Source organism: Furipterus horrens, unplaced genomic scaffold (genome assembly GCF_987537825.1).
Source record: "Furipterus horrens unplaced genomic scaffold, mFurHor1.1.pri manual_scaffold_3, whole genome shotgun sequence".
Lineage (NCBI taxonomy): Eukaryota > Metazoa > Chordata > Mammalia > Chiroptera > Furipteridae > Furipterus > Furipterus horrens.
Genome location: NW_028327173.1, coordinates 129,523,976 through 129,546,297, shown reverse-complemented (window position 1 = coordinate 129,546,297; position 22,322 = coordinate 129,523,976). Strand labels below are relative to the sequence as shown.

Sequence of the window (22,322 nt, the reverse complement as noted above, 5' to 3'; positions counted from 1 at the left end):
AAAAAGAATGTAGGCTCAATTCTAGGGTGTTTCCTAATGGTGTTTAAAGTAAGGTCACCTCCCTTGGCCCTGGTCAGGTAGCTCAGTTGGTTAGAGCATCATCCCCATACTGCAAGGTTGTGGGTTCGATCCCCAGTCAGGGTGGATATAAGAATCAACCAATGAATGCATGCATAAGTGGAACAACAAATTGATGTTTCTCTCTTAAGCTTCATAAAAGTAAACCTTTATTCGTGAAATAGAGAAGCTAATGTTTTGTTATAGAAATGTGCTTTTTGTATAATTGCTAGGGTAATTTATCTCATTTCTCATAAATTGAAAGTTGTTTCCAAAGCAGTTTTTGAGGCACAGGGTCTGTAATTTCATTTCAGAATTTGGTGCAGTATTATAATGAACATAATCAACAGCTAATGCAGTGTCGTCAGTGAACTCCTGAACATACGGAAAATGAGTTTTCATTGTGTATCTATTTTTGCATCCAGTAAAAATCTATGGATTAAATTAGGAATCATTAATTCTGGATACATTCGATCATCGCATGGCTTCAAGTGTACATTAAAACACCAGCACTCTGCACTTACCTACTCTCTCCCCAAAGTAATGTTTTGTGATTTTGCAGTTAACCAAAGGGATGAGAGGAAATACCATTTTTGCCACTTTGCACCCTTCTGACTCGTGTGTCCATGTAAGCAAAACAACACCATAAAGCTAGACCATTTTGCCTGATAGGTGACTTTGAAGGAAAAAAAAAAAAATGCTCCAGTAAAGGGAATCAAAGAAGAAACAAGGCGGAGCTAGCACTTGAGTGCCTTCGTTGTTCCAGAATCATCATTTAACGTTAGTCCTGTGGTCCTTAGACCCCTAAATATCTCACCAGTTAGTGACCTGTGAAGGAACAAGCAGTTCAGTATTTATGTTCGTAGCGCTACACTACGCTCCTATCTTAAGAGCTCAAACTCAGCTACCGTTTGAGTAGCGGTGGCTCGATTAGATAGAATAAAGATGCCTACTATTCTGCAGCTGAAAAACACTACCGTGCGTTCGGGCGTTATAAATCGCACTGCGTTTACAAGTTTTTTCGGAGTATTTATGCCAAGGGAGGGTCCGTCGCCCGAGAACTTCCTTTGGTCCCGCCCCTCCGGGCTTTGCTTCCGGGGCAGTTGCAGCGGACACGTCATCCTCGGCCTCTGCTCGCCAACCAGGCAGTGGATGGTGGGAGCCAAGATGGCGGCAGCTAGCATTCGAGAGAGACAAACAGGTACCGACTTATTTATTCCCTTCTCCCTGCGGTTTTGTGCCTGCCGTGGGGATGCCTTCTCTTTCTGCGTGTCGCCCTCACTCGGTCGCAGTGCGTGCAGCTGGGAGGCGGTCCTCGACGAGTTTCATCCAGTTCTGGAGCATCGAGAGCCCCTCCCCTTTTGAGTTTTTAGGGAAGAGATGCCATTGACCTGAGAATTAGGTCCCACTTTAGTGGTTCAGGACAAGGGGCGTCAGGAGTGGGCTGGCTGTGGTCCCGCTCTTGTCGTTTTCCTACTGGGCCTCAGAAGGTCGTCATGGCAAAATCTGGAGGATGGCATCCCCCCCCCCCCCCTTTGCCACCTATGAGGTCTCTGGGTTTGTTTCTGCTCGTGGTTCAGTTCTCTCCCAGTTTTAATGTTGAGTTTAGTTTTCTGGCACTTTCCCACAATTGCAAATTTTATTCTCTTCCGGGCAACTTACGTTCTGCCATTTCACCTTTGAACCAATCATTTGGGGGTACCTGAAGAGAAACACCTGGTTATGAGGATTTCACCAGCTTGCTGGAATGAGATTAAAAAATGGCCAAAAAAAAAGGGGGGGAAGAATTAATAGCCTTCCCATTTTCACTGCTTGACAAATTAGTGTTTTAAGACTACATATATAATGAAATGTAGTGGAAAAGGTGAACATTTCTTCCCTTGAGCTTTGATAGTTTTATATCTTAGAAAATAAGCCATCAAGAATATGCATACTTGAGAATTCTGTGTCTTATGATTATTTTCTTATGTATGTAAATATGAACAGGAAAACAGTTGGTTACAGTTACTATGACCTACAGCAGGGATTTTCGCTGTGCCTTATTCCTTCCTTTGGAATTCAAAGAAAAAGATTAATGACAGACTTCAGTCTAATAATGACACAGTTTGTACTGATTTGTGTTCTGCTTTCCCCAGTAGATAACTTAGTGTAAGCTATCAGATGAAGACAGGCATAACTTAAATATATGAAAGTCCAAATAAAAGTTGGGAAATACCTGCTATTCATTTGATCTGTGTAAGCAAATAGAAGCCCCACTTGTCTTTGAGGTATGATTCTGACAGATTAATGAAGCTTAGTGAATTAGGTCACACTACATATTAAAATAAAGAAAATAGGATTTGAAGAAAGACTGTACCAATGCAAAGGAACTTCTTGAAAAATGAAAATTGTATGGTAGTCATTTTGATATGTAGAACTTTGGTAGAATTTAAAACCTAATAGTATAATTTTTATTAATGCAGAAATGCTTCATTATAGCAAGATTTCACATCATTACTAGATTGGTTATGCCAGATTAGTCATTTATCATCCTTAGTACTCTAGTTGAGTTCTGTTTTATTTTCAGAGAAAGCTAAACCCCTTTATATATGTTATAGTAGCAGAAGTAAACGTGTCCCTGATGTCTATTGAGGATGTTTTGGGAAATAACTCACAGTCAGTTCTCAAATATTCTCAGTACAGACATTGTGATACAGAGGAGTTTGCAGTCTGTTTGGGTAGATAATGACTGATAATATATTGAGTATTTAGTATTGCCAGGCACTGGTTTAAGTGACTTTTGCATGTATTATTATCTCCATTTTGCAGATGCCTGATTCTTGCTTTGCCTGTCTGAAGAATCTTTATACATTTTCAAAGGTCACTGCAAAAACCACCTTGTTTGTGAAAGTGTCCTGGACTACTCTCCTCTCTATTGTTACCTTTAGTTCAACAGGTAGAATCCTGTTACCATGGTCCTTCACACATGCCTTGCTGTCGCAGTTCTTGCTCAGCTCCCCCACTTCTCAGCATTGGAGGGCTGCAGGTCAGCTGCTTCTCTCTTGTGATTTCTTGAGCCCTTAGCTAAATTGTAGTTGGTCACATCAACAGCGTTGAAGTTTTCTTGACTTATTTCATATCCCACATCATATCTGTCAGTAAAATCTTGTCAGCTCCACTCTGAAAATATTTCCCGGATCTGACCATTGTCATTGCTATCACCAGGTCCAAGCCACCATGAGTTTCTGCGGTAACGGCCTAGTTGGTCTCCTTGCTTTTGCATCTTCACACAGTACCCAAATATCACCTAGTGGTTCAAACCCTGCAGCTGCTTCCCATTTCGATCGTAGTAAAAGCCAAAGTGATCTTATAGTGCTCCCACTTAACTTTCTGACCTCACAACCTTTTACTTCCTTTCCTTAACCACACCAGAGTTCCACTTCAGAGCCTTATGTTTGTTTTCTCTGTCTGGAATATTCTTTTAGAGATATCTGTGGCTCACTCCCCGCTTCCTTTAGGTCTTTATGCAAATGTTACCTTCTCAGGACACCTTTCTTGACTATTTAAAATTAAACCGCAACTCCCTCTCCCCCCTTCCCTTCCTTGTTTTTCTCTGCAGCACTTATGATCTCACAAACCACATCTTATTTATTTTGTTGTCTTTCTCCCACAGTTAGAATGAAGGCTACTTGAGGATAGGTAATTTTTATTCAGTCTGTTTTATTTACTGTCAACAGCTAACGCTGTGTCCGACAGATGGTAAACACTCACTAAACATTTGTTGAATGAGTAGTAAATATAGTTGAGTATATAGTGAATGAGTAAAGAAAACATTTCAGGTAAAGGGGAAACTACACTAAGTCTAGGACTGTGGATAGTATGTTTAGGGCCAAAAAAGAAAACTAGTTTGTCATATGAGTTAAAAACAATGATTTAAGCCTTAAGGGCATTACTCTGATGAAAGTAAAATTACATTCTTATACATTATTTGGACACCGGCCGGGCATGTACTTTATTAACAAATCCACTGTGTCAGAATCCCTGTTAACAAGTTAGCCAAGGCTCAGAGATGGGGATATTCACCTAGATGGGGCTGAGAAGGCAAATACCTGCTGTTATGGGCCTTTTTCACTTAGTTAAGGTCCACCTCTGGAAACACCATACACCTGGAGCTCACGTGCAGCTCAGGCTCTTCCTAGTTGTCCTGTGTCAAGAGTGGGAACAGTTGTTCCTAGAAACAAGATTTTTCTCCCTTGGGCAGTGAGTGCCAGGGTGCTGTTATCTGTATTGCCTGGAGGTGGGAGGAAGAACTCTTCTAATAAAGAGGGAGAGTTAAATCATGGAGCACATTCTGTACCTCCTGTGCTATTTTAGTACCAAGTGTTCTTTATTTGTTTGTTTATGTATTTTTTAAATATAATACCGTAATACCCATGAGCTTCTGAAGTAGGTGTAAATTAGTATTGGTAATGTATGTTATTGGCTGGGCATTAGGCACTAATTTTTTACCAAAATATTATGTCTGTATGTACCCACACAAATATACAAATATACAAATGCTGTTTCCCTGAAGTGCAATTTCTTATTTTACCTGCCTCAAGAAACGAGCTCTTAAATAGAAGTTTTTCTAGTGAATGAAGGAATATGCTATAAATTGATATTCAGGTGATTTGAGTATTCAGTAACTCTCTGGTAGGAGTTGGGCTTGTAGATTATTCTGTGTTACTAAATAAAGACTAATAAAAATGCTTTTTAAAAATCAACCAAGTAGATTTTAGTGTTGCCAATCTTTTAAAAATTAAATCACCTAAGGAGTATACCCCACCATGACTATTTGCCGTCTTCACATGGAAGTATATAGGAATTTTTATTTTCCTTAGAAAATAAAAACCACAAACTGATACAATATAAAGCATAACTGCTGTAATTTTAGAAATTGTATCTTTTCTTAGCAGGAATTCTCAGTTATCTACCATCTCTGAAATTCTCACTTTTTCCATGGATCATATAATAAGCAATATAACTTTTCGGTGAACCTGACAAGATAAATTGGTCCTAAAATGTAGCTCAAGATAATTAAAAAATAAATCTGCTCTATGAAGAATTTGCATATGAATCAGTTAACTATACAGATAACTTTTGTTTTTAGAAAGTCTGGTCTTAATCTGTGCTTTCAGCAATATAGTGGACAACAGCACCAGTTATTTATTGAGGCCACTGCACGTTCCTGACTGACAAAAATTTTTTTTGCATCTGTATAAAATGTGGTGTGGAATAGGAGAAATCGAAACGGCTTCTTTCTGAACATTTTTCACATTTTCATCTGGGGACAGATGCCTATTGTACAATATTTTAGAAAGTCCCAAACATACATCAATTTGCTATGGATGGGATGTTCTTATAAAGTCTGACCCTACATCTACATATCCAGTCATTTGATTAATCAGGTTTACTAGAATATTGTTTTGAGATAGTAAGTGATGTGCAGAAAAAAGTGAAATCCTAAAAATCAGTGGTAATATTTAATGAGACTGTTTTCATTTTCAGTGGCTTTGAAACGTATGTTGAATTTCAATGTGCCTCATGTTAAAAACAGCACTGGAGAACCAGTATGGAAGGTAAGAGAGCTTATTTTAATGAGGAACTATTTCCTTTTTCTCAGCCCTTATTGGCCATTTTTGGAAGGAATTTTTTGTTAATACTGAACAGTAGCACATTTTATAGTGCATGAATATTTTATTTTTATTTAACATGGCTTCTTAATATGAATCTTTTTCTACTTTTTAATTGATTTTAGAGAGGGGGTTAAAGAGGAACATCAAATTGTTATTCCACTTACTTATGCATTCAGTGGTTGATTCTTGTATGTGCCCTGACCGGGGATTGAACCTGCAACCTTGTGGGTATCCAAACAATGCTCTAACCAACTGACCTAACCAAACAGGGCTTAATGTGAATCTAAACATATGGAGTAAAACAGGCAGTGATAGTGACATTTCATCTAGGGAATCCTGGTCTCCTGGGTGGTGCCAGTCTGATAGGTCTTTACTGTGGCTGATATTTTGTACCTTAGCTTTGCCAGTCCAGAGTTTGGATCTTGCAGGCTTGCTAAGGGTTAGTCAGACTCAGGGGACTGGTCTGTCTTAACTAACTCTGGAAAGAATGATTTGTAAACCAAAATACCACTTTATTAATTTGTGATATATAAAACTATCAGTAAAACTGTTAATTGGACCAGAAAGCAATCATAATCTTTCTCCCTGAGAAATGGTAAAGAATCTTATAAATTCCTATTCTTTAAGCCCCTTTATTCTAAACTTCATGCTCACTCTAGCTCTTTCTTCAATAGACTTTAAAAGTCTATTTTAATTGATAAAGTTATGGCTACCCCAGCTTCTTTTGTTTTCCTTTTTATAAAATACCTTTTTCCATCCCTTTACTTTCAGCCTCTGTGTCTTTCGATCTGAAGTGTCTCTTTTAGGCAGCATATATTTAGGTCTTGTTTTCTTTTTCATTCAGCCACCCTATGTCCTTTAATCCATTTACATTTAAAGTAGTTATTGATAGGTATGTTGTTATTGCCATTTTATTAGTCATGTCTTTGATCTTTTTTTCTTTCTTTTTCTTCTTAATGAAGTCCCTTTAACATTTCTGATAATACTGGTTTAGTGGTGATGAACTCCTTTAGCTTTTCCTTGTCTGGAAAGCTCATTGTGTCTCCTTTGATTCTAAATCATAGCCTTGCTGAGTACTTTTGGTCATAGGTCCCTGCTTTTCGTCATTTTGATTAGTTTGTGACAGTCCTTCTGACTTGGAGAGTTTCTGTTGAAATATCAGCTGACAGCTCTTGCTACTTTTAAGATTCTCTGTTTGTTTTTAACCTTTGGCATTTTACTTACGATGTGTGTTGTTGTGGGCCTCTTTGGGTTCATCTTGTTCTTGACTCTGCACTTCCTGGGCTTGCATGTCTATTTTCTTCACCAGGTTAGGGAATTTTTTCTTTTCTATTTTTTTTACAAGGTTTTTAAAATTTATTTTTAGAGACAGGGGAACGGACAGAGAAAGGAGAGAGAAACATCAATTGGCTGCCTCTCGCAGGCTCCCAGCTGGGGCCTTGGCCTCCAACCCAGGCATGTGCCTTGACCAGGAATCAAACTGGCGACCTTTCAGTTCTGAGGCTGGCGCTCAATCCACTGAGCCACACCAGCCAGGAAGGCTGGTTAGAGGAGTTTTTCAAATAGGTTTTCCACCCCTTGCTGTCTCTTTTTCAGGTATAGAATGTTGTTATGCTTGAAGTTGTCCCACACATCCCTTAAACTGTCCTCGTGTTTTAAAATTCTTTGTTCTTTTTGCTGTTTCAGTTGTGTGTTTTCTGCTACCCCTGTGTTCCACATCGCTGATTCAGTTCTCTGACTCATGTAATCTACTCTTGATTCCCTGTAATGTATTCTTCCTTTCAGTTATTGTATTCTTCATTTCTGACTGGTTCTTTTTTATGGTTTCTATCTCTTTGTGTAAATTCTCGCTGACTTTATCTATTCTTTCCCCGAGTTCACTGAATATCCTTATAACCAGTGTTTTAGAACTCTGTATCTGGTAGATGGCTTGCCCCAGTTTTGTTTTTATGGCGTTTTGTCCTGTTCTTTCATTTGGGACATGTTTTCTTTTCTCCTCATTTTGACTGACTCCCTATGTTTGTTTCTAGGTACTAGATAGATCTGCTATGGCTCCCAGTCTTGGCAGAGTAGCCTGTAGTAGGTGCCCTATAATAGGTGTCAGAGTGGGGCCCAGTGGTGCAGACTCCCTGGTCACCTGAGCTGGGTGACCAGGGGTGTCTCTTCTGTGGATTGTGTGCACCCTCCTTTTGTAGTTGAGCCTTGATTACTGTTGGCACATCAGTGGGTAGGATTGACCTTCAGCTGACTGGATGTAAAAATTGGCCATGACTATAGTGCACGAGCCGTAGTGCAGGGGTTGACCTCATGGAGTGGAATTCACTGGAGTGAGGCTCTGGTGCCTGCCAAGTCCAGCTCTTAGGTGTGTCATTTGTGGAGCTATTCACTGGTGCTTTGGTGTGGTCTGAAACTGGCCGCTGGGTGTGTTGGTTTGCGAGCCTCTTGGAAAGGGGTCCGGTGCAGGCCCCAGGTCAGCTGGTGCCTGTGCCTGGCCAGGGCCTCCTGGTAGGAGTCACACAGTACTGTGATCTTTGGTTGTTTGCAGCCTGTACTGGGCTTGGAGGTTCCTGGGAGAGGTGCTGCACAATGAGGCTGGCTGCCGCTGGTGGCAGCAGCTGCTTAGCAAGAGCTGTGGGGAATACAGGGGCCACTCACTTGTTTAGGGTTTGTGGACTTTGAGAAATTTTAGTAAGTCCAAGATGTTGTGGGCCAAGGGCGACAGCTTGTGAGGAACAGCCACTAAAAGCAGTTGGGGCTAGTGCATGGGTTGGGTAGGGCAGGTTTTCAAAGAATCACCAGGGTGAGTCCATTTTGAGGGAGACTCAGATTTGGCACCCACCTGCTCCTGCAGGCTGGGGTGAGAGGGGACAGGAGGGGCAGCGGGGAGGGCTCCTCGAAGGAACCATGGTGCTTGCCAGCGGTTTAGTCCCAGAGAGAGCTGCCCCCCGAGCCCTCACCTTGAGTCCAGACAGCTCAGTTTCTGCCCCTATGTCACTAGTGCTTTTCAAGCAGCTGCTCTGTGCTGGAGCTTAGAGTATCTGAGTTTGGGAGCAAATAAGTTTCTTTTAGGTCCTTGAAGGCCTGTAGTACCCTGGTCCACAGCAGCAGACCCCCAAGCCCCTTCTCCCTTCACTTGCACAGTCCCTGCTGCATTTCTCAGCCTGATGTTTTGGGGACTCTTCTTCACAGACCGCTGCCATGGGCTGGGATCCCTCGTTCTTCTAGGAGTACCTCCACAGCCAAGATATCCATCATAATCCTTAATGCCACACATGGGGTGGGACCAGCCTGTTCCGCCTCTCTGCCCCTCTACCAGTCTCAGCAGGGCTTCTTCTTTCTGTCCTTAGTTATGGGAGTTCTTTAGAGCTGATCTTCAGTTGGTTCTCAATGGTAGTGGTTCTGTAATTTAGTTGTAATTTTGATATGGTTGTGGCAAGAGGCGAGCACAGCATTTAGTTTACCTTCTCTACCATCTGGACTGGAAATCCTCTAATATATTTTATAACCTAGAAAAAGTAGTCCCTAAGAAGAAATTTATGTACCTAATTAACAATTTATTTTAGCCTAAATAATGCTTTTAAGAATGGATTACTGCATGAATAGACATTTTGCTGAAAAATGATGGAAATATTAAATTGAGATATGTATAAGAACTCAATATACTTCATTTATTAAAATAAAATATATTTCAACATTATATGGTTCTCTATTGACTGTTCATTGATAGTGATGTTTAAAACCAATTTTTTTTGCTAGGTGCTCATTTATGACAGATTTGGCCAAGATATCATCTCTCCTCTGCTATCTGTGAAGGAACTGAGAGACATGGGAATCACTCTGCATTTGTGAGTTTTAACATATTTCTAATAATGGCACTTGTTTCCAAATACATTTTTAAAGATGTCTTCGGCCACCCTAAAATCATATTATTAAGGGGCATTTATAGAGAAAATAATGTTAAGTTACAGTACTTGTATAGAACATTTTTTCTTCTTTTATTCAACTCTTTACTTCAGAAGTTAAAAAATAATCCTCAGTCTAACGCTTTCTAATTTCAGAATTTAAAATTTCCCTCTTGTATCTTTCCTACAGACTCATTTACTCTCGTGTGAAGGAAAAGAATTGGTTGTCTTAAAGTCTCGTCCAGCTCTGAACATTTTTTTATTTCTTTAATTTAAATACACTTTAAAAGATTACTATCTAAATCAGTTTACCATTAATATGAAAAATTTAAGTAACTATAAAATAATGACTTTTAATCACCATAGAAGGCTATCTATGTTGTCTTCTTAACTGCTGGATTTATTTGATTACATTCCTTCTGATATGTTTGATAAATAAATTGCATGTGCCTCTTTCATTGTCTTCTTTATAGAAGGATGATTAAAATATTATATATAGTGGGATGCATATAGAAGATGCTACCTAGAATATTGCTTATAGAAGGATGACTATAAATACAGAAGTAGAATATTAGCCGTATTTCCAGATATAAGCATGGTAGAAACTTACAGTGAAGAATAAAGACATTTTGTGATTTGACATTGGATATTTGAATGAATATAGTCCCTGGATTATAAAATCAGAGAAGGAAAACTCTGACTCCAAAAAACCTCCGCTGCCTTGCAGCATACCTCTTCAGGGGAAAGGCTAAGGGAGTAAACCCCGACAGAAAATCCGGAGCCGGAGTCCCTAAGGCGGTTTGACATTGTAGTCAACACCGGCAACTCCTGCGGCGCACCTGAAGCCAAGCTGTATTGACTTTGTCTTTCCCTTGGACCCTTCAGCTGCGAAGAGAGGGGGGGTCTGCTGCATGGGCAACAGCAGACCCTCCATATCACCCTGCCCAGGCTCTGTAGCTTCAGTTTCACTGGAGAGGACACTCCAGCGTCATCGCAAGATGTCGACTCAACACGAGAGGAGACAGATACCGGTTATAAGCTCATCCGATTGGCGAAGGAAACGAGCGCCAGGGGTCTCCTCTGACGGTGGGAGAGGTCATCGCACCTCACTGGACAGCTACCGCCCGCCTCAAGCTGGGCAGCCCCAGCCAATTAGGTGCCGTCTCGCCATGGCTCGCCTGCCCCACTGGGTACGTGGGGATCAGAGAGGCGCCTCTCGAAAAGTGGGCCACAAAACACCCGCACCAGTTAATTCCAAGCAAACAACAAGAAAGAAGCCTCCGGCTCTTCGCCTCGCTAGCTGGAACATCAGGACCATGTGCCCCGGACTTACTGCAGACCTTCCGTGGATCAATGGTGCCAGGAAAACCACTGTCGTCAATAGGGAACTGGCACGACTAAACATCGACATTGCGGCTCTACAGGAGACCCGGTTGGCCGACAACGGAACTATCAGAGAAACCAACTACACCTTCTACTGGCAAGGGAAGTCTCCGGACCAACCAAGACAGCACGGTGTTGGGTTCGCTGTGAAGAACACGCTTGTTAACTCCATAGAGCCACCCACAGGAGGCACAGAGAGATTACTTACCCTCCGACTGTCAACAACTTTCGGCCCAGTCAGCATTCTTAGCGCGTACGCCCCAACCCTCTGCGCCACCATCGAAGAGAAAGAACAGTTCTACCATGCACTGGACGAAGCGTTATCCAAGATCCCCAGAAGTAACGCTCTCTATCTCCTTGGAGACTTCAACGCAAGAGTAGGAGCCAACCACATGGCCTGGCCCACCTGCCTTGGAAACTTTGGGAGAGGAAAGATCAATGAGAATGGTCAGCGACTGCTTGAGCTTTCGTGTCACCACGGCCTGTGCGTGACAAACACATTCTTCAAGTGCAAAGAGATCCACCAGGTGTCATGGAGGCACCCCCGCTCCCGCCACTGGCACCAGCTTGACCTCGTCATCACCAGAAGAACGGATATTGGCAGCACCCTCCTCACCCGCAGCTACCACAGTGCAGACTGCGACACGGACCATGCCCTCGTGGTAAGCAAGGTGCGCATAATGCCGAAGAGGTTGCACCGCTCCAAGATGAAGGGTCGCCCACGCATCAACACCAGTTGTGCCAGCAACCCAGTTAAGACCCAGCAATTCATCAACAAGATGGAAGATGCACTCGGCGAGGGAGTGGCGGCAGATGACATTATCGAATCCAATTGGCCACGTCTCCGCGACGCCATATACAACTCCGCCATTATTGCTTACGGGAAGAAAGAGCGGAAGAACGCTGACTGGTACGAGGCTCACTGGGAAGAAATGGAACCCGTGATCGAGGCTAAGAGGAAGGCCCTACTGGCTTACAAGGCCACGCCCACTCCCAGTACACTTCAAGCTCTACGGGCTGCCAGGAACAAAGTCCAGAAGACCGCCCGCCACTGTGCCAACACCTATTGGCTAAACCTGTGCAGAAGCATCCAGGAAGCCGCCGATATAGGCAACGCACGAGGAATGTATGAGGGTATCAAGAAGGCAACAGGCCCAATCCCCTCCAAGATCGCCCCCCTTAAGTCCAAGACAGGTGAGGTCATCACTGACCAGGAACAGCAAATGCGGCGGTGGACCGAGCACTACCTCGAGCTGTACGCAACGAAGAACACCGTAACAGACACTGCTCTTAACGCCATCCCAGACCTACCAGTCATGGAGGAGCTAGACACCCCACCTACTGCGGCAGAGCTCAGCAAAGCCATCGACCGCCTCGCTTGCGGGAAAGCACCAGGAAGCGACGGAATCCCTCCAGAAATCCTAAAGAGCGGGAAACCAGTCCTGCTACAGCCGCTCCACCATCTACTCTGTCGCTGCTGGAAGGAGGGTTACATCCCCCAGGATATGAGAGACGCCAACATTATCACCATGTACAAGAACAAAGGAGACCGCAGCGACTGCAACAACTACCGGGGCATCTCTCTCCTCAGCGTCGTCGGCAAAGTATTCGCCCGGGTCGCTCTTGCCCGCCTGCAGACCCTTGCTTCCCGCGTCTACCCAGAGTCCCAGTGTGGCTTCAGAGCTGGCCGATCAACAGTGGACATGATCTTCTCCCTACGCCAGCTGCAGGAGAAGTGTCACGAGCAGCATAAACCACTCTACCTCGCCTTTATCGACCTCACGAAGGCGTTTGATCTGGTCAGTCGAAGCGGTCTCTTCAGCTTGCTACGGAAGATTGGCTGTCCACCACATCTGCTTGCTGTGGTCATGTCCTTTCACGACAACATGCACAGCACGGTGTCCTACAACGGCGCAACCTCTGAGGCCTTCCCAGTCAGCAGCGGAGTAAAGCAGGGCTGCGTCCTCGCGCCTACGCTGTTCGGAATCTTCTTCTCCATGCTCCTCCAATACGCCTTTAAGGATTGCAGCGAGGGTGTCTTCATTCACACCAGATCCGATGGCAAGCTCTACAACCTGGCCCGTCCACGAGCCAAGACCAAAGTCAAAGAGGTGCTCATCCATGAGATGCTCTTCGCCGACGACGCAGCTTTGACATCACACTCCGAAGAGGGACTCCAGCAGCTAGTCACTTGCCTTTCCCACGCATGCAAGGAGTTCGGACTAGCCATCAGCCTGACGAAGACGAACGTTATGGCTCAAGGCACGGGGACTCCCCCATGCATCACCATCGACGGGTACACCCTGGAGGTTGTCAACGACTTCACTTACCTCGGGTCCACCATCTCGAGCTCTCTGTCAGTCGACTTGGAGGTCAACCGGAGAATCGCCAGGGCAGCCACAGTTATGGCCAGACTGAACCGGCGAGCGTGGAACAATTCCAGCCTCACTGAGAAAACCAGACTGCGCATCTACCAAGCCTGCGTACTCAGCACTCTCCTCTATGGCAGCGAGACGTGGACCACCTACGCAAGGCACGAAAGGAAACTCAACAGCTTCCACATGAGGTGCCTGCGACGCGTCCTGCATGTCGCCTGGCAGGATAAGGTCCCCAACACCGAGGTGCTGAAGCGAGCCAATATGAGCAGTTTGCATGCAGTTCTTAGCGAGAGACGCCTCAGGTGGCTCGGCCATGTCAAAAGAATGGATGCAGGCCGTATCCCCAAAGACCTCCTCTACGGCGAGCTAGCAGAAGGCAAGAGGATGACAGGGCGCCCAAAACTGCGGTTCAAAGACATCTGCAAAAAGGACATGACACAATGCTCCATCAATCTCAACACATGGGAAGTTCAAGCAGACGACCGCCTAGCCTGGAGGCTCGCGGTCAGGCAAGGTACGTCACGTGCAGAGGCTGCGCGCAACGAGGAGGCGGTCCAGAAAAGATCGAGGCGGAAGCAGCGTCAACAGCAGCAACAACGGCCATCTGCCTTCACCTGTAACAAGTGTGGCAGGGATTGTCACTCCCGAGTCGGACTGCACAGCCATTCTCGGCGGTGCAGATAGACTCTCAGGAAGCTACGCCATCGTCTCTCGAGATGGACGGCTGCCGACGACGACGACGAGTCCCTGGATTATAAAAAATAAAATTATCAAGTGATAAAAATTTTTGAGATGCTTAGCTGATCTTTTATGCATTCTATTATGAAGCAGTAAATACAAAAACTAAATTGTCTTGAAGCATTTATATACCTTTCATTTTAAATATATATTAGATTTTGTTTATGGTTAATTTTTTTCATTGCTTCTGAAGACTTTTTCAGCTTTCTGTTTTTTCTCGTCTGCAGAACTTTACTTTCCTCCCCCTCAGTTCCCCCCATTTTTCTATGAAAAATGGGAATAAAATTGATTTTGAATGTGCTGTAGTACTTATTCAAGGAAAATATTGGTAGAAGACCATAAGAGGTTTTAAAAGTAAGGCAATTTGGTGTAAAAGAAATGAAGACTAAGAAGAGACTAGGGTCTTACTACTATGTAATAGTAACGCTGATATAAGGAGAAAGCTGGGTTAAATGAATAATTTCAGCAAGAGCTTTTGGAGTGCTGCTTACTGTTCTTGAATTAGTGAACTCCTAGTTAGAGAAATACTATTTTAAACTATTTAGATAAGTGACTTTTAAATAATGAGTTTTATGTGCTTATATCTTCTAGGCTTTTGCACTCTGATAGAGATCCTATTCCAGATGTTCCTGCTGTGTATTTTGTAATGCCAACTGAAGAAAATATTGACAGAATGTGCCAGGTAATGTGAGTTCTTATTTTCCTGACTCTGGAATGTGCAAACAGATTCTTTAAAAAAAGAAAATCTTGGATGTCCTATGTAAAAAATCAGAAATTCCCTTACTCAATTTCCCACGTTGATTTTTGAGACTACCTTTGAATTTTAAATACTAGACTGACAGATTAAAATTTTTTGGCTGAAGAAGCATCATATTGATTAAAACTGAGTCTAGCTTTAAAAACAAAACCTAATTAGATAGCTTTAAAAATAGGGTTTTATTTTTCCATGATAATAGGAAGCCTGAAAGTTGGAGGTCTAAGCTAGTGTAGCAGCTTTATGAGGTTATCAAACACTCAGGCTCCTTCTTTCTGATCTATCATCTTCAGTTTGTTGCTTTTCATTGTCTTGCTTCTCACTTCATGGATGCAAGGTGGTAGCTGCAGCTGTAGACATCACGTCTTTGCTCAAAGCAGGAGGAAGGTACAATGGTTATGCCACCCATGACAGTTCATTTTCATCAGGAAAGCTAAGCTTTCCCAGAAACTTCCATTTGTGCTTCATTTGAATTAGCTTCAAAGGAGGCTGTGAAAGTTAATATTTAGAGTGTATTGCCACCCCACACAAAATCTGAATTCTTTTAGCAAGGAAAGAGGGAAAACTGGTTATTGGATAGTTAACTAACAGTGTCTGCCACAAATCACAAGCATCTGTTATTTGCTGTTGAATGTCAAGTTATTAATTACAGTTAATGGAGATCATATATTTTGTGTCCTGTGTAGCTAATGATGCCTGGTTTTATCTTTTACCCTGCATAAACCCAACTATGCCATTTTTAAAAGAGGTACAATTTATCAATCTCTTCTTCTTTCCTCTTTTTATAACAACTTTTTTGACATAAAATTCAAAACAATTGAATGGTTTTCAGTATATTCACAGAGTTGTGGAACTATCACTATAATCAATTTTAGAACATTTTCCTCTCCTCAACTATTAAATCCTCCATCCTGAGCTACTTTTTTGTTTCCATATATTTGCCTATTCTGGGTATTACATATGAATGGACTGATACACGTGGTCTGTTGTATCCAGTTTCTTTCTATTAGCATAATTTTTCAAGGTTCATCATTATCAGTACTTCATTCCTTTTTATTACTGAATAATATTCTGTTGTATGAATATACCAGATTTTGTTTATCCATTCATTGAAGGGCATTTGGGTCCCTTCTACCTTTTGGCTGTTAGAAACATTTGTGTACGAGTTTCTGTATAGATATGTGTTTTCATTTCTCTTGTGTCCATAAACACCTAGGAGCAGAATTGCTTGGTCACATCATAACTCTATGGTTAGCTTTTGAGGAACTGCATAAGTAATTGCCAAAGTGGTTGTATCCTTTTATATTCCCTCCATTGTGTATGAGGGTTCCAGTTTCTCCAGATCCTTGGTAGTACTTTTTATTATCTGACATTGTGATTGTAGTCATCTTAGTGGATACAAAGTGGTATCTAATTTGGTTTTGACTTGCATTTCCCAAATGACTAATGAGATTTTCATTTAATGTGTTCTTACCCATTTGTATATCTTTGGAGAAATGTTTATTCAGATCCCTTGTCCAGTTTTAATTGTTGTCCTTATTGTATTGTTAGACATGATTTACATGTTTTGGATACTAGACCCTTATCAAGTATATTATTTGCAAATATTTTCTCCCATTTTGTGGTTTTTTTCACTCTTAATGGTATCGTTTGGAGCACAGAATTTTTTAATTTTTATTTTAAACTTAAGTTTATGTTTGTCTTAAGTTGTTCTTTTGGTGTCATATTTAAGAAACCATTGCCAAATCTCTGTTTTCATCAAAGATTTTTTTTTTTTCTGGAACAGTAAGATGTTCTAGTCTCATCTTGTACTTTCTCTGTCCGAGCCCAAGTTTCAAGCATTTGTGTAAGGAGCCCTGGTTGCTTTTTGTAGACAGAATAATATTTGGAAATTAGCATCTAGGCATTGGTACTAGGATGTCACAGTTCTTAGAATCTCAGTGAACACAGCTAAGAAGTATATGTATATGCATATACACACACTTTTATATCTATGTTTAATTCTATATTTCTTCTTTCTTAACTCTCTAGATAGACAGATAGATAACCTCCAAAACTTTCAGTTCAGAAATACAGGATTCATTCTAGCTTTTCCTCTTTCTCTTTATAAGTTTATAACTTCTTTCTCTGACAATGAGAAATTTACCTTTCAATATCCTCAACTTATTTACTAATTTTCTCAGTCCTCTCATGTCTCAGCCCTTTAATGAACCGCCCAGCCTTTGGGGAGCCGCTGCCCTGCTCAGCCACCTTCCTCACACAGGCTCCAGCTCCTTGGTTTTCCACATTTCAACATCTCTGAAATCAGGTGGATTTTATAATTGATTATATGCTATTGAATTTATTGGTAGCATTAATTCTTAATGTTACATAAAATAATGGTGCCTGTTAAAATGGACAATATCTTAGCCCTGGCTGGTGTGCTCAGTGGATTGAGCACCAGCCTGCAAACCAAACGGTCACAGGTTTGATTCCCAGTCAGGGCACACGCCTGGGTTGTGAGCCAGATCCCCAGTTGGGGGTGCATGAGAGGCAACCACACATTGATGTCTCTCTCCCTTCCCTTCTCCCTCCCTTCCCTTCTCTAAAAATAAATAAAATCTTAAAAAGAAAATCCCTCTTTGAAAATGGTCTTGAAAAAAAAAAATTGACAATATCTTAGATTTGAAAAAATATGGTTATTTAGAGGTTTATTTGCCTGGAATTTAGGAAGATAAGTAAATTTGATTTAAGAAGTCTGTGGCAGTGGGGGGTGGGATGAGCAGAGGAGGGCAAAGGGGGAAAATTTGGGACAATGTAATAGAACAACAATAAAAATAATTTTTTAATTATTAAATGATCCTTTTTAAATTCAAAAAAAGAACTTGTACAACTTTAAATTACACTACTTTTGGATGATTGAGAAGAAATGTTTCTGGAATTGGTCACTGGAATTATGTATGCATGGTAACAAAAGTATTTGTTGTAACGTTACTTGATCAGAGCAGTAGAAAGTAGTTGTCTTCTGCCAAATAAGTATTTCACTATATGAGAGCCTTTTCTTGATATTTCTAAAAATGCTGACATTCTATTTCAAAACAGTTTTGTGAAATACTGTAATTAATAGGATTTTATTGATAATATAACTAAAATATAACTTATTAAAATATACGTTAGTTATGCCTGATAACCAAGTAACAAATGTACCTTTATAATTTTGTTCTCTTGGGATACTTTTTTTGATTGTCATTTTTACATAACCTATCTTTTAAATATATATATTATCCTTCAAAACCTTGCTAAAAGATTTTTATTTGGGATCATCCTTTATACTATCCTGTAAGAATGAAGTATTCGTTGTATTTATAGGATCTTCGGAATCAGCTCTATGAATCATATTATTTAAATTTTATTTCTGCTATTTCAAGAAGTAAACTGGAAGATATTGCAAATGCAGCATTAGCAGCTAATGCAGTACCACAAGTAGCCAAGGTAAGAGAGCTAATACCATTTTGTTAATATAAAATGTAGTTATATTCTGAAACCTGTTAATCGATAAGAGGTATCTAATCTACAAAGGACCAGACCAACCTAAGAAGTATTTAGACTCAGTACTTTTAGAAAGAGTTCTGATAACGTAAATTATCTTCAACTTGACCTAGGTGAAATAAACTATGCTAAAAGAACCTAGTCAATGAATTTGAAAGACAAAAATAAATCGCTGAATCAGTTTTGGTTTTAGGCTAGATTTAGTATAATCTTTTTATTTAGCTCAATTTAGAAATAAGTACACAGTTGTGTTGTCATAAGTTATACTCAAATATATTGATATTGTTTTATCTGTAATCACTGTATTCACCATACAATATCCAGAACTTTTCTTATGTGGAGAGAGAATCCAAAGAAGCTGTGTTGCCTATTAAGAGAAAGCTGAAATTTACAGTAGGACAGCAATTCTGTCATAGTGATAGGTTCAGCTTAGTTATAAGTAAATCTGTAAAATATATTCTTGGGTATAGCCCTATAGTGCCCTGTGCTTCTTGTATTTAGATCAGTTATAAATGGTAGAGGTGCTATAGAGCAAATAAAAGATTAAACCATGCATTTACTTCCCAGTTTTTCTCACAAAGATTTAGAGAGTGTTCATTCATAGATTTAGAAAGTTCACTACTATTTCTGATTAGTTTGTGAGGCTTATGTCTTAATGTTCTTGCTCTTGCAAAGTTCATTAATTTTACATAAAATAATAGAGGAATGGTTTTCAGTTTGTTTAACTGAATTTAACATGTTTCAAGTAGTTTTCTTACAGTTTTAATTTTCTTAATTTGTCTCCTAATTTGCACTTTTAAAGAACTAGTATAGTTTTTTTCCCCAGTTATAAATGTTTGTGGTAGAAAAAGTTACTGTGTCTTTCTTAGGAAAGTGTGGTTAAACTGACTACAAAAGTTTTAATTGTGCTTTTTTTTCTCTCAAGTTTGATATTCATTTGAGAGGAAAAAGCACAATTAAAACTTTTGTTTTATTTTAAAAACCATAGTTTAAAAGCAAAAATTTGTCTCCATAAATTTTGTTTTCTGAAATTGTTACTCTCCTCCTTGATAATTGATTACTCAAAGGCTTGTTTTTGTTGCTTTTTGATATTAAGTCTTCTTTCTTGCCCAATTAGGCAACCTGTTACATAGAATGATTTTTAGCTATGGAATATAATTTTTTTCCATTTTTGCCATTGGTAGATTAAATCAAACTAAATGTGCTTTAAATATAAAATTGATTTGTAAACCTTTTCTTTTGTTTCTAGGTTTTTGATCAATATCTCAATTTTATTACTTTGGAAGATGATATGTTTGTGTTATGTAATCAAAATAAGGAGCTTGTATCGTATCGTGGTATGTAAAAATAGGTGTACCGTAAAAAAAATGAACATGTTTAGTGCACTGTAAAGCCAGCTTTGTTTACAGCAGTAAAGCTGAATAAGATTTTTAAGAGCACACAAAGAACACATGTCTCAGGGTGAATTCGGTCGCATATAAACAACATTTATTTAGTCAGCCTATTTTGTAAGCTCAGTGAAGTACTGATTTTTTAACCTTTTAGGTATCACACAGCAACTTCCATGAATGGTTCACTCATGGTAAATAAAACAGTACTTTAATAGTAAGATTCAGTTAATCTTCTAGTACTATGACCCTTAGACAACAGAAAGTTATTTTCCTTCTCTGTGCTTCAGCTCCTTATCTGTAAAATGGAAATAATAATAGCATCCACCTCATAGAGTCTCTGTGGACATTGAATGCATTACTGTGTATAAAATGCTTGGAAAGGTTTCTGCACATAGTAAACACTCAAAAAAAGTTGGCTGATTTTGCTGTTTGTCAAGATCAGAAAACAACAAGGAATCAGCAGCTTCTATAGTACTGTTATGGAATGAAGTGTAAGTGCCATTCTCAATTATAGGTTGTTATACTCTGCAGTAGTGGGATTGAATATTAGTGTTGAATCAAATACTTTCTAACTGCCTCTGCAGCTTGTATTCCAGTTTAGGTAAACTGGCCATTCATGGGATGTAGATTAAAATTAACAGCTGTTCACACACACACAGATACTACATTACATTGTCTCTGTTGCTTTGTTGTTATTTTGTAAGAACACTTAACATGAGATCTACTCTCAACATTTTAAAGTGTATAGTAGAGTATTATTGACTATAGGTACATTGCTGTATAGCAGATTTCTGTAACTTAATTCATCTTGTTTAACTGAAATTTTATGCCCATTGATTAGTTATGTCAACTATTTTAAAGAAAATTGCAGACCATAGAAGATGTGATTAGCCAATTCAGTGAAATAATCATTAATTTGCTACTTAAGGTTTGAGGTGTTTGATGATTACTAGAATTTCAGTGGTTCTTAAGTGGGGAATGTGTCCCCACTTAAGGGAGCACTTGGAAATGTATAAGTGCCACTTGTCTCAATTGGCAGGGCTACAAGCATTTAGTGAGCAGAGACTAAGGATCCTAGACATTCTGCAATGTAAACCATGCTCACACAGAAGATTGTTTTGTCCAAGATGCCTTTGGAACACTGGACCAAATGATAAGCTACCTGAAGGAAGAAGACATGAATCTTTTATTTCACTGAGCTCCTGGCTATGCCTTCTTGTGGAAATTAAACAACATTCATAAAAGGATGTGTTTGCTGAATTGCCCGTGTACGAGATTTTTAACAGCAGTTGAAGTCTATTTACAATTAATTGAGTTTTAAATTAATTAGCTCATTTATTTATTAAATTTAAAAGGATAAATTGAATTGCCCAGATTCTCATAGTATAGTAATAATAATAATTATAGATTGCTTTATAAGCACTTTACAGTATAAGCTCATTTACTCCATAGAATAACTTTGTGAAGTAGGTTTTATTTCCGTTTTCCAAATGAAGAAACTGAGTCTCAGATATTAAGTTAGTTAAGAAATGGCAGAACCAGGGTTCTAAGCACAGTCACTCTGGAGAAAGCACTGTTAAGTGTTATGGAATTATGTGCCAGATCTTCTCAAACAGTACAAGTGCTTTAACTGATCTTAAACAGATTATTCCAATCATAAATCAAATAAACTAATGCCCTGGATTCGATGTTTTACTTTTCATGATTTGAAATTTATCCAGTAAAGGAGGCAGATTTATTATCTCAGTGAGACCCAGGCTGCTATCTTAGACGAGCCAGTTTGTTATCACACGTGAGTTGATGTTACTGATGGACAGGTTTTTGACTATTCATGTCAGTTCTCAGAATATGGGACTAGGGTATAGGACCAAAGGTCTTAAAGCTTCCATATAGATTTTACCTGTACCCGTGATTAACAAAATGAGCTGTTTTCCTGGACTGGTGTCCCCTGAAGGTACTAATTCATAACGTATCCTTATGCCATTTCTGTCATCTGGTGGGAGTAGATGGCAGTCTGCACTACTTAGTTACAGCACATTTTTTCATCCAAATTCTGTATTGCCTGGCTGAATTCTGTATTATTTTTATGTTCTCTGTTTGCATGGACAAAGTAGTTATTTAAATCTTTTGATATATCCAATTGGATTCTGCTTTTCTTTCATGCTGATTTCAAGTTATATTGAATCTGATATTTTTTTACATTCAAGATGTTTGGAAATGAGAAATACTATATAGCTAATATTTTAGTGTAATCTTTTAACAAATAGTTACTGAGCATCTCCTTGTCAGACACTGGGCCTAGGTATTGTGAGAGACAGGAACATGAATAAGGCAAAGTCTTTGACTCTCACAGACAGTCTTCACAGCAATGTTTCTGAAAATGTAGCTCCAAGAATCACTTAACGTGCTTGTCAAAATTGCATATTTCTTAGAATTATTTCAAATCTATGGAATTGAATATTCATAGAGGTTGTTCCTAGGGGAAAGGGCTAAGAATCTCTTTAAGTCTTTGTAGCTTCCATAAAAATTTATTTCTT

At 40.0% G+C, this 22,322-nt stretch overlaps 1 protein-coding gene across 2 annotated transcripts in view; it reads left to right on the top strand.

Annotated features, from left to right (window-relative positions):
- The first annotated feature begins 1,178 nt into the window (after nt 1-1,178).
- Nucleotides 1,179-22,322, top strand: part of SCFD1 (sec1 family domain containing 1) — a 106,150-nt gene continuing 85,006 nt past the window's right edge. Inside the window, exons 1-6 of one of the 2 annotated variants that reach the window (XM_090270171.1) lie at nt 1,179-1,258; nt 5,584-5,654; nt 9,468-9,556; nt 14,704-14,794; nt 18,215-18,337; nt 19,644-19,731. In XM_090270171.1, coding sequence (XP_090126297.1) covers nt 1,210-1,258; nt 5,584-5,654; nt 9,468-9,556; nt 14,704-14,794; nt 18,215-18,337; nt 19,644-19,731 — 511 coding nt within the window. In that variant the 5' untranslated portion in view covers nt 1,179-1,209. The remainder of the gene's footprint in view (nt 1,259-5,583; nt 5,655-9,467; nt 9,557-14,703; nt 14,795-18,214; nt 18,338-19,643; nt 19,732-22,322) is intronic. The other variant, XM_090270172.1, reaches the window with a different exon arrangement.